General features: G+C 30.6%; 1 protein-coding gene across 2 annotated transcripts; it reads right to left on the bottom strand.

The window, feature by feature from the left end:
• Window positions 1–4,790: 4,790 nt before the first annotated feature.
• On the bottom strand, window positions 4,791–8,981 carry LOC108457257 (zinc finger CCCH domain-containing protein 53-like). Of its 2 annotated transcripts, none has more exons than XR_008270860.1 (9): window positions 7,179–8,981; window positions 6,899–7,081; window positions 6,639–6,818; window positions 6,454–6,545; window positions 6,114–6,374; window positions 5,884–6,028; window positions 5,548–5,766; window positions 5,381–5,469; window positions 4,791–5,277 (listed from the first exon to the last, which is right to left on the bottom strand). XR_008270860.1 is itself a non-coding variant. In XM_017756222.2 (9 exons), exons 1-8 carry the CDS (start codon window positions 8,132–8,134, stop codon window positions 5,416–5,418), a joined length of 2,070 nt encoding a protein of 689 aa, XP_017611711.1. In that variant the 5' UTR covers window positions 8,135–8,981; the 3' UTR covers window positions 4,791–5,277; window positions 5,381–5,415. The 2 variants fall into 2 exon arrangements, 1 of the variants encoding a protein (XP_017611711.1); XM_017756222.2 differs by having other exon boundaries at window positions 5,381–5,449.
• Between the last annotated feature and the right edge of the window lie 3,668 nt (window positions 8,982–12,649).

The raw sequence follows: 12,649 nt of genomic DNA, 5'->3' as shown, positions 1-12,649 counted from the left end.
AAATAACGAGGATGCTTTTTTGAATTAGAAGTGGGATATTCTAAAAGAATAGGTTGATATGGTCTAGCCTTAATATAAGTTCTTCGAATTTCATCACACATATTAACCAGATACTCATATATTTGTTTACTTAACCCAGGTCCATGTTCTAAGTTAGATAAATCAAGTGCCTCATCTTCAACTCTAGGAATTTTAGAAGGTGGTACCTCAATTTGTGATGCTTCTGAAGGTGATTGTATAGTCTCTATACTTTTCTTTTTAAAAAACGAATCAATTGTTCTCGACTTCATAACTACAATATCTTAAAAGATATAAATAAATTAATAACTATAAAATAAAAGTAAACTATAAACTTTAAAACACAATAAAAACAATTGTAAAATTACAAAAAGATGAAAAGAGAAACCTTAGAAGATGAACTCGAAGTTGCTTTTGAAGGACAAACGTTGATGACAATAGTTGTTAATAGCAATAGGAAAATAGACTTCTTTTTCACTAGTTAACAAATTGAATTTTAACCTAAATTCACATTTAATATTATATTAAAACTATCATATAAAAAAAGTTAGAAATATATCAATATTACATTTAATGTTATATTAATGTTGATTACAATAATATATCATATAAATATTTAAAGTTAAAAAGTTAAAAATATATTATATGGATAAAATAAAAAACAAAGATTTTTTAATGTTCAAAGTTAGAAAGGGGACAAAACAACAATTTAAGGGGGCCAAAGTTTTCAAATTATAAGGGATTAAAAAATAATTTTTTTTTTATAATTTTAGGGGGGCGGGCCACTACCAGCCCCCCAAATTCGCCACTGCATATCATCATAATTTAACTATAACCATAAAAAAAATTAACAACTTCAACAATATCTATCAAAACTTAATTTCACCGATTAAACTATAAAAGATATCTTATTGAATAATTGTTATAAACACCTATTCACACAAACTATAATCATGCATTAATCCTCAAAATCATTGATATGCATATAATATATATACACACATAATATATACACAATTATAATAATATAATACTGGCTTGCTCGACATATTTTATGTAAACTCAAATTTATATTCATGACTAAAGACATTACTATAAAACTTTTTTTATACGCACACATACTTAAAAAAATTCATAACCACTAAATATAAAAAGAATCACAAATTATATAAAAGCTTTTATATGAGCAACTACTTATGAAAATTCATAGCCACCATATTTAAAAAAATCCCAAATATTTTAATTTTAGTCGGGTTCCATAAGGACTAAAACTTATATAAAATAATTATAACGAAACCAAAAGTAATCATTCGATATATGAATTAAATTCAATGGTGAATATAATTTATCATGAATAAAGACAAAAGATGATAATTTCATATATATTCAACAACAAACAGAAAATTTAAAACAAATAGTACGAAAAAAAAACTTACCAATATTCATTTATTCGATTATCAAGTAAATTAACTTTTAAAACCAATTATACAACCTAATTGAAATTCTTCAATTGCAAAAGTTGTAAGTTGTAAGTTGTAACTTTAATTTAATAATGACTTTAACCAAAATTTACAAAATAATTATGTGAAAAGAAGAGAAAGAAATCTCACAAATTAATTTTTATCAGTTGAGTATAAATAAATAAACAAACATTCATCTTTCGAATAGCATATGCAAATATTAAACTAGATTATATTTATAAAACCTTAAAACTTTATTTAAAGAATCAAAACCCAAAAATTTATCAGAATCTCAAAATCCAACATAATATATAATTAAAATATCAAATCTATAAAATTAAAAAGAAAAACGAATCAATCAAAAATAATAAATAGAATTTTAAATAATATATAATATAAAATTCGAACGTAAACTAGGATCTATCATATCAAATCATCAAGAATAAATCAATAATAAAATTAAATGCGGAAGCGTACCTGAATCCATGAATTCCTTGAAGTTTTACAGGATTTTGGGGATTTGATTCTCTCTTTTCTAATGATGGGAGACCCATACTTTATTTAATAATTAAAGCCCAATAAAATTTTAACCAAATTAGATCACTTCTAATTTGGACTAACCTATTATTATAGTAAATAATAATATGTAATTACCTTTATTATATATATATATGATGTCAATATTTTCTAACAAACAATCATTCCATTCCTATCTAATGACACCTATTATATATATATTGGTAAGAAAGAGACATTAAGATCCAAATTTGCATTTCTCATCCAACATTACATATGCTGTGTTGGTTGGATTGCCTCCATTTGTTTATATTATCTATATTCTCAACATCATACAAAAACTCTCCTCTCTATGCAATTTGCCTTATTATCATACACTTATTTCGCCCAAATTAATCATCCATTCATTTGCCCTAAACTTGATTTTTCCTTTTTTTAACTCCAAGCTGATCTAATCATTGAATGGGCCCTTTTCATTAAAGAATTAAAATGAAAGACCTGAAATCATGGCTTAATTAAGTAGGATATAGTTTACTAACTAGATAGTGGCAACACTGTTTTTGAACCCCTTATGTATGGTATTATGGTACCCTAATTCAACTATTGGTAAAAAATAAAAGCACCCCATTCATAATCACTACAAACCCCCTAAAACAACAGTTTAAGATGTACCATCAACCATGATTTTCTTTATGCAACCACTCTTATGAAGTGACATTTTACATTTAAATCTTCATATTTATATGTATATATATATTTTGTATTTTCAAATTGGGACCTCATTTATTATAAAAGTAAATTGAAATTACTTAAAGGTATTAAATCCCAAAGCATGCTAGTTTTGGAAGAACAATGTCAAAAGGGTACTCCTTGAAGTTATCTGATATTATTTAATAATATTAAATTAATTGAAGGATAAATCATGAGGTTGGGTGAGATGATAAAAATCTCTTCATTAACCAATAATCGAGGGTTTAAATTTTATCGTTATTCATTGTTAGCATTTACTTTTCTGAAGGATTTATAGAACACGAAAGATTAATTACTAGGTTCGTTCTAATACACTAAACCTTGAACGATTACAAAATATTACCCATAATAGTATAGTTTACTTTTATATATATATATATATAGTAGAAGTAGAATAAAAAATTGTTTATACCGTTTTCATATGTTCTTATATTTTTATTTTTAATATTATTGAAAAACACATGATAGTGTTATAATCTTACTTGTAAGGATTTTTATTATTATTTTACTAATGATATAAAAATATTTTTTTATGAGACTTAAATTAATTAGTAAATGATTTTTTTATGAGTGAATATTTATTATATTGGTAATGTATATTCTTTATCTTACAAGTAATCTTAAAAATTGATTTGTCTTATTTTTAGAAAATAATTTTTAATATTTTATTATACCTCTATAAGATATTTATCAACTCCTAACTTTGATTATGGAGTTTAAAATCCCTGACACTTTTATTATTAAAATTTTATTTAATACATAGCGTGTGGAGTTTTTACACTTCACAAACAGATAAAGAATTTTAATAAATATATTATAGAGTGTAATAAGAAATTAAAAATTAAATATATAAATAATGTAACACTTACGAAACTCTCAGCTTAGTGGTTGAGTAAAAACCCCTAAATAATGTAGAAATAATAACTCTTTATTACTTTCATCATTTAAACAGATTACTTTCAAGATAATAATTAGCAAGCACATGATTTCCTTTTTACAACAATATATCTATTAATAGCTGAAAGTTAAAAAAAAAAAAAACTCCAATATCAAGATCTTCTCAATGAAAATTAACCCAAAAACTCATCAGTAAGTAAAAATGAGTATGCTTAAGATAACAATGATGCATGCCAACTAGCTATTACCAACCCCAAGCACCTAAAACCCAAAACCATTATATTAATTTTTTATTATGACAGGGAGGATCTTAAATAATTCTCTAACCTCCCTCTCAAATTTCCACCATTTTTGCATTTCACAAGCAAAAAGAAAAGTTAAATTATTTTGACTTTTTTACTTGCATTATAGTTCAAGTTAACCCAAAATAAAGAAAAACTAATGCCTTGTTTTCCTATAATAAATAAACTTGATACTTCATTATTTTAACAACTCATAAATTATAAATTATATTGGTGTTCAAACTTGAAACAGTTTAAGTGGAGAAAATATCTGTATTTATTTGGTAGGGGGGGCAGTTCTGTAGGCAGCACAAATGCACATGCAATTAAAACATAAGAGCACATGTAGAGATAGACCCAACATGGTTTAAGATATGCCAAAACAAAATAAAGGCATCAGAATCCATAAAATAAAATAAAAAAGCTTTGTATTTTAAAAATCTGAATGAGGTTAAAAGACTGAAAGTGAAGGGAGTGAGTGGTACCCAGATACTCAATTCATATAAAATTTTGTCAGAAACCATGTGACAGTGTGGCCATTACCCATTCATGCATGTCCCCACCTCAATTAAAAATAAATATACAAGCCACAATATGAGACAAAAGTGTCCCCTAAAGTAAACTTTAATCACATGATGAAAGAACAACCTTTCCTTTACCTCATCCTTTTTTTTTTTTCCTTTGTTTCCTGTTCTGCATGTTTCATTCATGATCTAATATGGCTGACAGATACTGTAATAATAATATGAAACACCAGCAAATAACTTCAAAAAAAAGAACCCAGAGTTCCAAGCTTTTACCCTTTCACTCCTTTTTTTCCTATTTGGGTATCTATATCAGTATAGTTGTTAACCTTCTGGTAAAGTACTTTTAGAACTTCTTGGGGGGTCTAATTCTGTACACAAAGTGACATAGTTCATACAGATTTTTTTTCTTAGTTCTCTTTTTTCACCTCACTTTGAAAAAAGGAGGGTAAAAGAAAAGATTAGGAAATGAAAAAAAAATTACAATATGAGATAAAAAAAAAAAAAAAAAGAGTTACTAGTTACTAGTTACTACCAGCCTTTGTTTGTTTCTACACTATCTGTTGTGTGGTCCAGCAACTTGGGTGTGTCACGGTAAGGAAAGGCCAAAGACCCCACTTGCATAAATCAGTTCCTCTGTCCTTTACCTATACATATATTATGTATTTGATTGTAAGTAGTATTGTATTGTTGATGATGATGATGATGATGGCGGTGATGATCTTGCACTGATCTTGTCTTACAGATCATTTTTCTTTGTTGTGGGTATGGTTTTGCCTATACAGCTTTTTTCGGGTTTAATCTTCCTTGTATATGCTTGCTTAATTGCCACTGATTCCACAAAAAAAAAAATAAAAGAAAAGGAAACAGTTGAAGCTTTATGAAATGGATCGGATTTGAACCACAATTCCAAGATGCTTGATAGTTTGCTTACCCTGGCAAAGTCAATTTTCCTCCATTGCTGGCTAACTACATGCCAATGGTTCCTTGGCCAGAAGAAAACCTTTTTTTTATAGCAAAAGACTTAATCACTTTAATGAAATGAATGTTCTGTTGGATGCTGTGGCAATGGAAAGTAATGATGATGATGATGATATCTACCTGGGCATTTGAAGAAGATATGTTTTAAGAGAAGCCATATTGAGGCCGGAGGCATTGGCCGGTGAAGGGTTACCATTAGAACAAGATGTAGTCGGAGGAGTTCCGGTTTTGTCATCAGCCTCTACGGCCTCTGCAGATGCGGTAGAGAAGACAGTGAAGTGATCACTGGCTGATTTCTTCGGAGAAGCGAATAGGTTATCAGGGAGAATGTGATCCAAGCTGTGAGAAAAAAAGGCCTTCATTCATTAGTAATTCTAGCATAGAGTAATTTGCATGAACATCCATTACCAAAAGCTAGCACAAAGCAGCAAAGTTATTAACAGTCAAATTTAATACCTTTCAGGGAGATCACTTTCTTCAGTGTTGGCCTTCCCCTTGGTGTTACTATTACCATTGTCATTTTTATAATCCTCCAGCTGCTTATCATCATTGATAGCAGCAGCCAACTCGGAAACAGCTGAGATCGGGCAACCACCATTCTCTGCAGGAAAAAAAAAACAGTAAACCGCATTGATAAATTGAACAGCAAAGTAACTTTGTTCATATGGTGATCGAACCAAAGTAACCTTGGGGGAATTCTTGATCGATGCCATCAACGGGAAAAATAAGTGCTTGATTGTTCGGAGTACGGGATACAGTCGGTGAAGGAACTGGTGAGGCAGTGGAAAAACCGTGTTGGAACTGAGAATGGTGATGGTTCTTTAAGTCCAGCAGCTGCAGATTCATTAGTCTTCTTCCTTGAAGCTCAATGGCTTGCTGCAAATCAGCCTGCTCCTCTAATTTCCTTCTCAGTAGCATCTCTTGAGTATTGTAAAACATTCTCGATCCTAAAATAAGTTCAAAGTCAAAACAGAAGCTCACCAACAACATTGCAAATTTTGACATACAAAATAAAAGGCTACTTACCGAGATGGAGATCAAATGGCTCCCTCGAATCAACCCCAGACGGACTCGAGCATGCTGAATACTCTCCACGCTCCGATTGTTGTTGTTGCTTCCTATAAATTCAATGGATTAGACAAATTACATCATTTGAAGATCATCTAGAGTACGCAACAAAGAAAGAGCAAATCAGATAAAAGAGACTTTACTTCTCTTGGACTTTCCCCTTCTCCTTGTAAGGCTTAACGAGCACACGAGAATCGCAAACGAAATGTGGGTTGCCTTTAGCTAAGATGAGCTTCACTGTCTCGGGATACACAAATGTAACAAACCCAAACATCCTCTTTTGCTGGTAAGGAATCCTCACATCTTGTACTGGTCCATAGATGCTGTAAAATCCAGAGGGAAACTACAATCTTTAAACCCAGAATACCAAAAATAACAACTAAACGTAAAACCAGTGACTTGCCTGAAGTAATTTGAAACATCTTCTTCTTTAAAGGTACTGTCAGCTGGGAATGTCAAATAAATCTGTCTAGAGCCTGGATTGATTGCAGCTCCTAATCCCATCGCTGAAAAATCATTTCTTTCAGCACGGCACCGTCCAAACTTATGAAGCTCATCTCCTATCATTAATGCAGCCATCGCTGATCTGCACCAAGGACCGAAAATCAATGTCATGAGCAAATGAAACCGAAAAAGTTGCACCTAAACAATGCCGAAGGAGATAACAATTTTTTTTTTTTTACCTATGAGAGTCATTTTGTTGTTGGAGAAGTAGATTAACACACTTGCTGTATTGGAAAGAAGCCCCAGACATAAGCTGAGAAGCTGAAGCTAGCTTTTGCTGATGCTGCTGTTGCAGAAGAGCTTTCGATCTAAGTAGCTCCTGGTATTGTTCCAACTCATTAAGCTTACTTGGAGAACCAACGAGAGCAGCAGCATCTGCACAATCTCCATGAAGAAACCTACAGCTAGTACCATTCTTACAAAACCCTCTTGCAAAGTACAAACAAGGCTTCCATCCAATCCCAGAGTTGACATCTTCAGCTCCAAAACACAGACCAGGAACTGAGAAACTTCTCCTATGTAAAAGGGAATCAGCGTAGCCACTTGGAGTAGTACTCATTGCCAAGTCAAGCCGAGGACTGAACAAATCCTCAGGTTTGGCGTCGTTGAGAAACGAAAGGTGGTCCTGGAACTGGTAGTCATCGATGAGTTCATTGTCATTGCAAGTGTTTACACATGAAGGAACTGAGGATAAAGATCCAGAGCCATTTGCAGTGTTACTGCTTCCATTGACAATACTTGCATATGAAAGAGAGGAGGTTGAGCTAGGACTGATGGGACAATGGTTAAGAGGAGGCCAAGTGGTAGTAGATGGAGAAGAAGGATTTGGAATCTCCAAGCCTTTGGTAAGCCTTGAAGAGGAAGAAGGGATGGATAAAGGGCTCGGCCTTGAAGAGAAAGGAGAAGGAGAAGAGGGAGTAGAAGGCGTTGGTGGGTTTGAAATGGAAAGTCCCAAATGGGATTTGGCTTTGAGGATTAAAGAGTGGATGTGAGCTTCAGGGCCAAAGGCTAAACGTATCATTTCCTTCTCTCCATGGTCTTGAATAAGAAGATAACCCATGATTTTCGAAGCATTTTCAGGGTCTAAGTTTTGGATCCTCGAAAACACTATCCTCGTTGCTTCATATGAATCCATGGAGAACCCAATTTCTCTTTCTTTCTTTTTTTCTTTCTTTTTTTTTTTTAAACACCAAGCTGAAGTGCTGAAACTCTAAATCCCCCCAAAGATAAAATAGAAGCCTTCACTTCAAGGGAGAAAGAGAGAGAGAGAAGAAAATGATAGGGAAGAAAAGCAAGTAAAAGAGTGCAAAGAGTGGACTTTGCTTCAGAAAGGACAATAATGGCTATTCCTTAATATTATTATAATTATAGTACAATTATTTTGAGCAATATAATGAGTTAAGCTTCTTCCTCTCTAAAAACCCATAAGAAAACAAAAACAACAAAGCTTGATGAAGTGGAAGAAGAAGAAGAAGAAGAGATAACAGCTTCTGCACCCAAATTCTTGAAATTTTTTTTCTTTGTTTTTCATAGTTTATTTATATATTTTGCACTTCAGTATTCGCATTCTCACTCCCTTTCTTTTCTTTTTCATTTTTTGCCCTTTTTGTTATTATAAACTATAAATCCCTTTTAGAAGGGTATTTGTTTGTCTTTACAGATTTTGGACAAAAGAAGAACAGGTGGGGGGGGGAGAGTAGCCTAGATCCGGATCTCCTTCACTAAAACAACTTTGAAAAGCCAATTTGTTTTATGATTTGACCATTTGCGTATTTATGTTTTTCTCGTCATAATTATTTTTATTTTTTTGGGTACATTACTTAAGGTGTTCATTTCATAGTTTATTTTGTAGTGTTAAGGTATTTAAAATAGTGATATTTAAAGATAGGGTTGACAACATTTTAATTCACTCAGTTTTTCTTCTTCTTCTTTTTATTTTGGTAAAATAGAGAAATCATACTATATCAGATCAGAATACATCAGGATTTTATTGAGCAAGGTTGCCACTAACTAAATCAGTAGGAGAGACTTCTCTTTGAAAACTTTTAAGTTTTGTCTTGTATCAAAGGTTGATTTGGTAATATAATTAGTAACATTATCAAACTCCCTCGGGATATGTTGGATAGTACAACGTCCTACGTTCTCCAACGAATGGTGATTATGTTTCATTAAGGCAGAGTTCAAGGTCGTTGAAAAAGTTTCCTCTATAGCTTTGATTACCTTTAAACTCTCTATTTAAATCATAACTCCAGTAAAATTATTATCAAAGATAAGAGTTAACCCATCAAAAATTCCCCACAATTCCCTGTGAAAGACTAAGCATTTGCTCAAAAATCTGTTAAATCTCATTATCCATTCACTCAATTTTAAACAATGTTGTTGGGACTAAATTAAATTAGTCAATCTAACTAATTAAATCGAAAATTGATGGATATTTCAAATTTTATATAACATTAAATTGAATTTTGAGAAAATCGTTTGGAAGCTCCTGATTGTCGAAAGATGCTTAATGCACCCATTTGAGCATCTTCTGTTGCAGGCCTACAGTTAGAAGCTCCTGTTATCGAGTTCATTTTTTGCTTAATGTACCGAACGAAACATTGGCGTGACAATTAAATTTGTTTAGTTACTCTAGTTTTTGGCTTAAGGTAGTAAAGTAACTCGAATTTTGATTTGTTTGGATGCTCCCTCCCAAATTCGTTTGGATTTTAGAGATGATTTGTTTTATCAATTTTTTTTTTCTCAGTCGAATTAAAAAAATAATACTACATAGTATCTTACCATTCAAACCCTTAAATTGAATTCATTATTCATATTTATAATTCATAATTTTAAGCTTAATTACTATATAGTATGAAAGCTTAGTATAATTTTAAGCAAAAAAGTTAGTGTTGGCTTGAAACAGTTAAGTAACAAGTTTAGTGCTAACAGAAGTGATTGCTTCTCCAAACATTGCAAAACACAAAATAAAAATAAAAAACAAATGACACAAAAATTGTTTACACAGTTCCATTTACCTACGTCAATGGAGCCTAACACAGTTCTAACCTAAATCTATCACATTTTAGTGACAATTTCCTCACTTTTGCATCTTTGAAGACTAAAAGCTAGTTTAACATTGTTTTTGAGAAATACTTTTAAAAAGTATTGTAGAAAAGTGAACTTGAGAAATACTTTAGAAAAGTTTGGTTTAAGATTTAAGTGTTTACTATTGCTGCCAAAAATACTTTTGAAAAATAAAATGTTCATTTTAGACGTGGTGTTAATTTTTAAATTAGTTAATATTATGATATTTTAATAAGAATATAAAAATAATTTATTATAATTTATTGTTAATATTTTAATATATAAAATATAAAATTTAAAGATTTTTTAATCCATTAATATTAATTATTTATAAAATTTAGTTCAAATATATAAACTATAACAAATAAAAATTTAAATATATAATATTATTTATATATTGTACTTTGTTCCTAAAAGCACTTTTGCCAAAAGTAGAAGCTAAAAAAAACTACTTTTGCTTTTGGGTTAAAAAATACTTCTAACTCCAAAAGTTATCTCTTTAGTATTGCTTTTGACTAGATCTAGCCTGACTCGAAGGCCCACCCGAAATGTGGGAGGGTTTGGGCAAAAATATAAGCCCGAAAATAGGCTTAAACAAAAAAATAAGGTAAAAAATGGGCCGAGCATCGAGTAAGGTATTTTTTGCCCAAGCCCGGCCCAGCCCGAATCCACTAAAGGACAAAAAAAATATGTTTTTTTAATATTATTTTCTCATTTTTTTCTCCCTATTTTGCTATCATTTTACTATTATGTTGCTACTATTTTATTGTTATTGTTTGGATATTGTATAAAACTTATTTTATCGTTAATTTTGTTATTATTTTAGAGACATTTGCTTGTTAAATTACATCTATCTTAGTATTATTTAATTATATATATTTTTAAAATTTATTTTTAATTTATTAGGAATTATTTATTTTGATGTTTTTAGTATTTTTGATGTATTATATATTTTTTAAAATTATATAAAAATAATATAAAAACTAATATGGTAGTCGGTCCAATCAGACACGAGTTTTAGCATTTTCATCTGGGTCGGGCTTCAGTAAAATTTTAGGCTCATTTTTTGGGTTGGGCCGGGCTCGGGCTTAGCAAATGAGTCCAAATTTTTAGTTGAGTCTGGCCCAAACCCGGCCCGGCCCATGCTCACCTCTACTTTTGACCCAAAAGCACTTTTGAAAAGTAATATTAAACTGGCCTAAAACTTTAGCTTATAAAACCATAACAAAAAAATGTTTTACAATCAAACGCACTCTCACAAATAAAGTTCCTCACTTAAAATATTAAGTGCTCTCAAATCAATACATAAATCTATACAAGTTTCTTCCCTCAAAAAAAAAATTCTATACAAGTTTCTCAATTATATAAAGTTTTTCGAGACTTGCTAGCATAATGAATATCTACCACAATCCCTATTAAACAACAACTAAACTAGTTGAATACAATATAATAATAACAATTAATGTAAAGAAGAACCATTGGCAGCTAAGTCTTCAACGATCCAATCCGATCCAACTTCCTTGATCAAAAAGATTAGATAGACTTGATCTGATTCGATCTGATTCTCCAAATATGTTTCTCCATGTGATATGATTTTCATTCATGGGCTAGATACAATCCACAATCTCAACATAATCCAAAAATCTTGTTTAATAAATTGTCAATCACCTAAATATGGAAATTTGTTTGCCTGTCATAATGAAATAAAGAAGGGAGCACTTCCTCAAGCACATCTTAGTTATTCCATATTTTTCAACCGATATTATCTTACCATTCATCAATAGAGTGTGAGTATTAGAATGAAAAATAAAAATTAGTTAGATAAGTTTTATTTTCTGAAGTCAAATTCTCAAGTCAAGTTAAATGAAAAAAGAAAGTCATAAATCTTTTCAATTTAAAATGAATATTAATTATAATAAAAGAAGCTCCAATCCATTTAATATTATATTGTGTTAAATTTTCACTGTCATTTAATTAATGAATTATATGTCTATATTTGTAACAATAGTATGGAGACCGTTGATAGCTTCAATCCATCAAGTTAACCATTATTAGAATAATTTTTTTAATCTATTCATTCTAAGTCTAATCTTACTTTGGCAAATGTTCTTCTGAAACCCTACACTTGATTTGGTCGTTGGATTCAAATGTATGATGTCACGTTACAATGTCGAAGTAACTTACACTATTTCAAGTCATTTTAACAATAATATTGACATTCAATCATACCATAAATCATACATACTCAATTTAATGAAAAAACATGTTTAATTCACATCAGATAAACTAAAAAAAAAGTGTTTTAGAATTAAAGAAGGTCAAAAGCGAAGTTAGGATTTGAGTCCAAACTAAATTTTTAAATTTCAATATTGTGTCTCAAGATAGGGGATTACATGTCTTGAGATAGACCTATTTTATATTTGATAATTTTAGCTTTGAAATTAATATATCTCAAGACACTAGAAGTTGTGTCTCGATGCAGGGTCCCTCGTGTATCAAGACTAAATCTTGAGATAGACCTCATCTATTTTCTTATTTTTGCTTCAATGTTTGGATGTATTGAGACATAGAACAGGGCAAAACT

This window comes from Gossypium arboreum, chromosome 9 (genome assembly GCF_025698485.1).
Source record: "Gossypium arboreum isolate Shixiya-1 chromosome 9, ASM2569848v2, whole genome shotgun sequence".
NCBI lineage: Eukaryota > Viridiplantae > Streptophyta > Magnoliopsida > Malvales > Malvaceae > Gossypium > Gossypium arboreum.
This window is presented reverse-complemented; position numbering and strand designations above follow the sequence as displayed.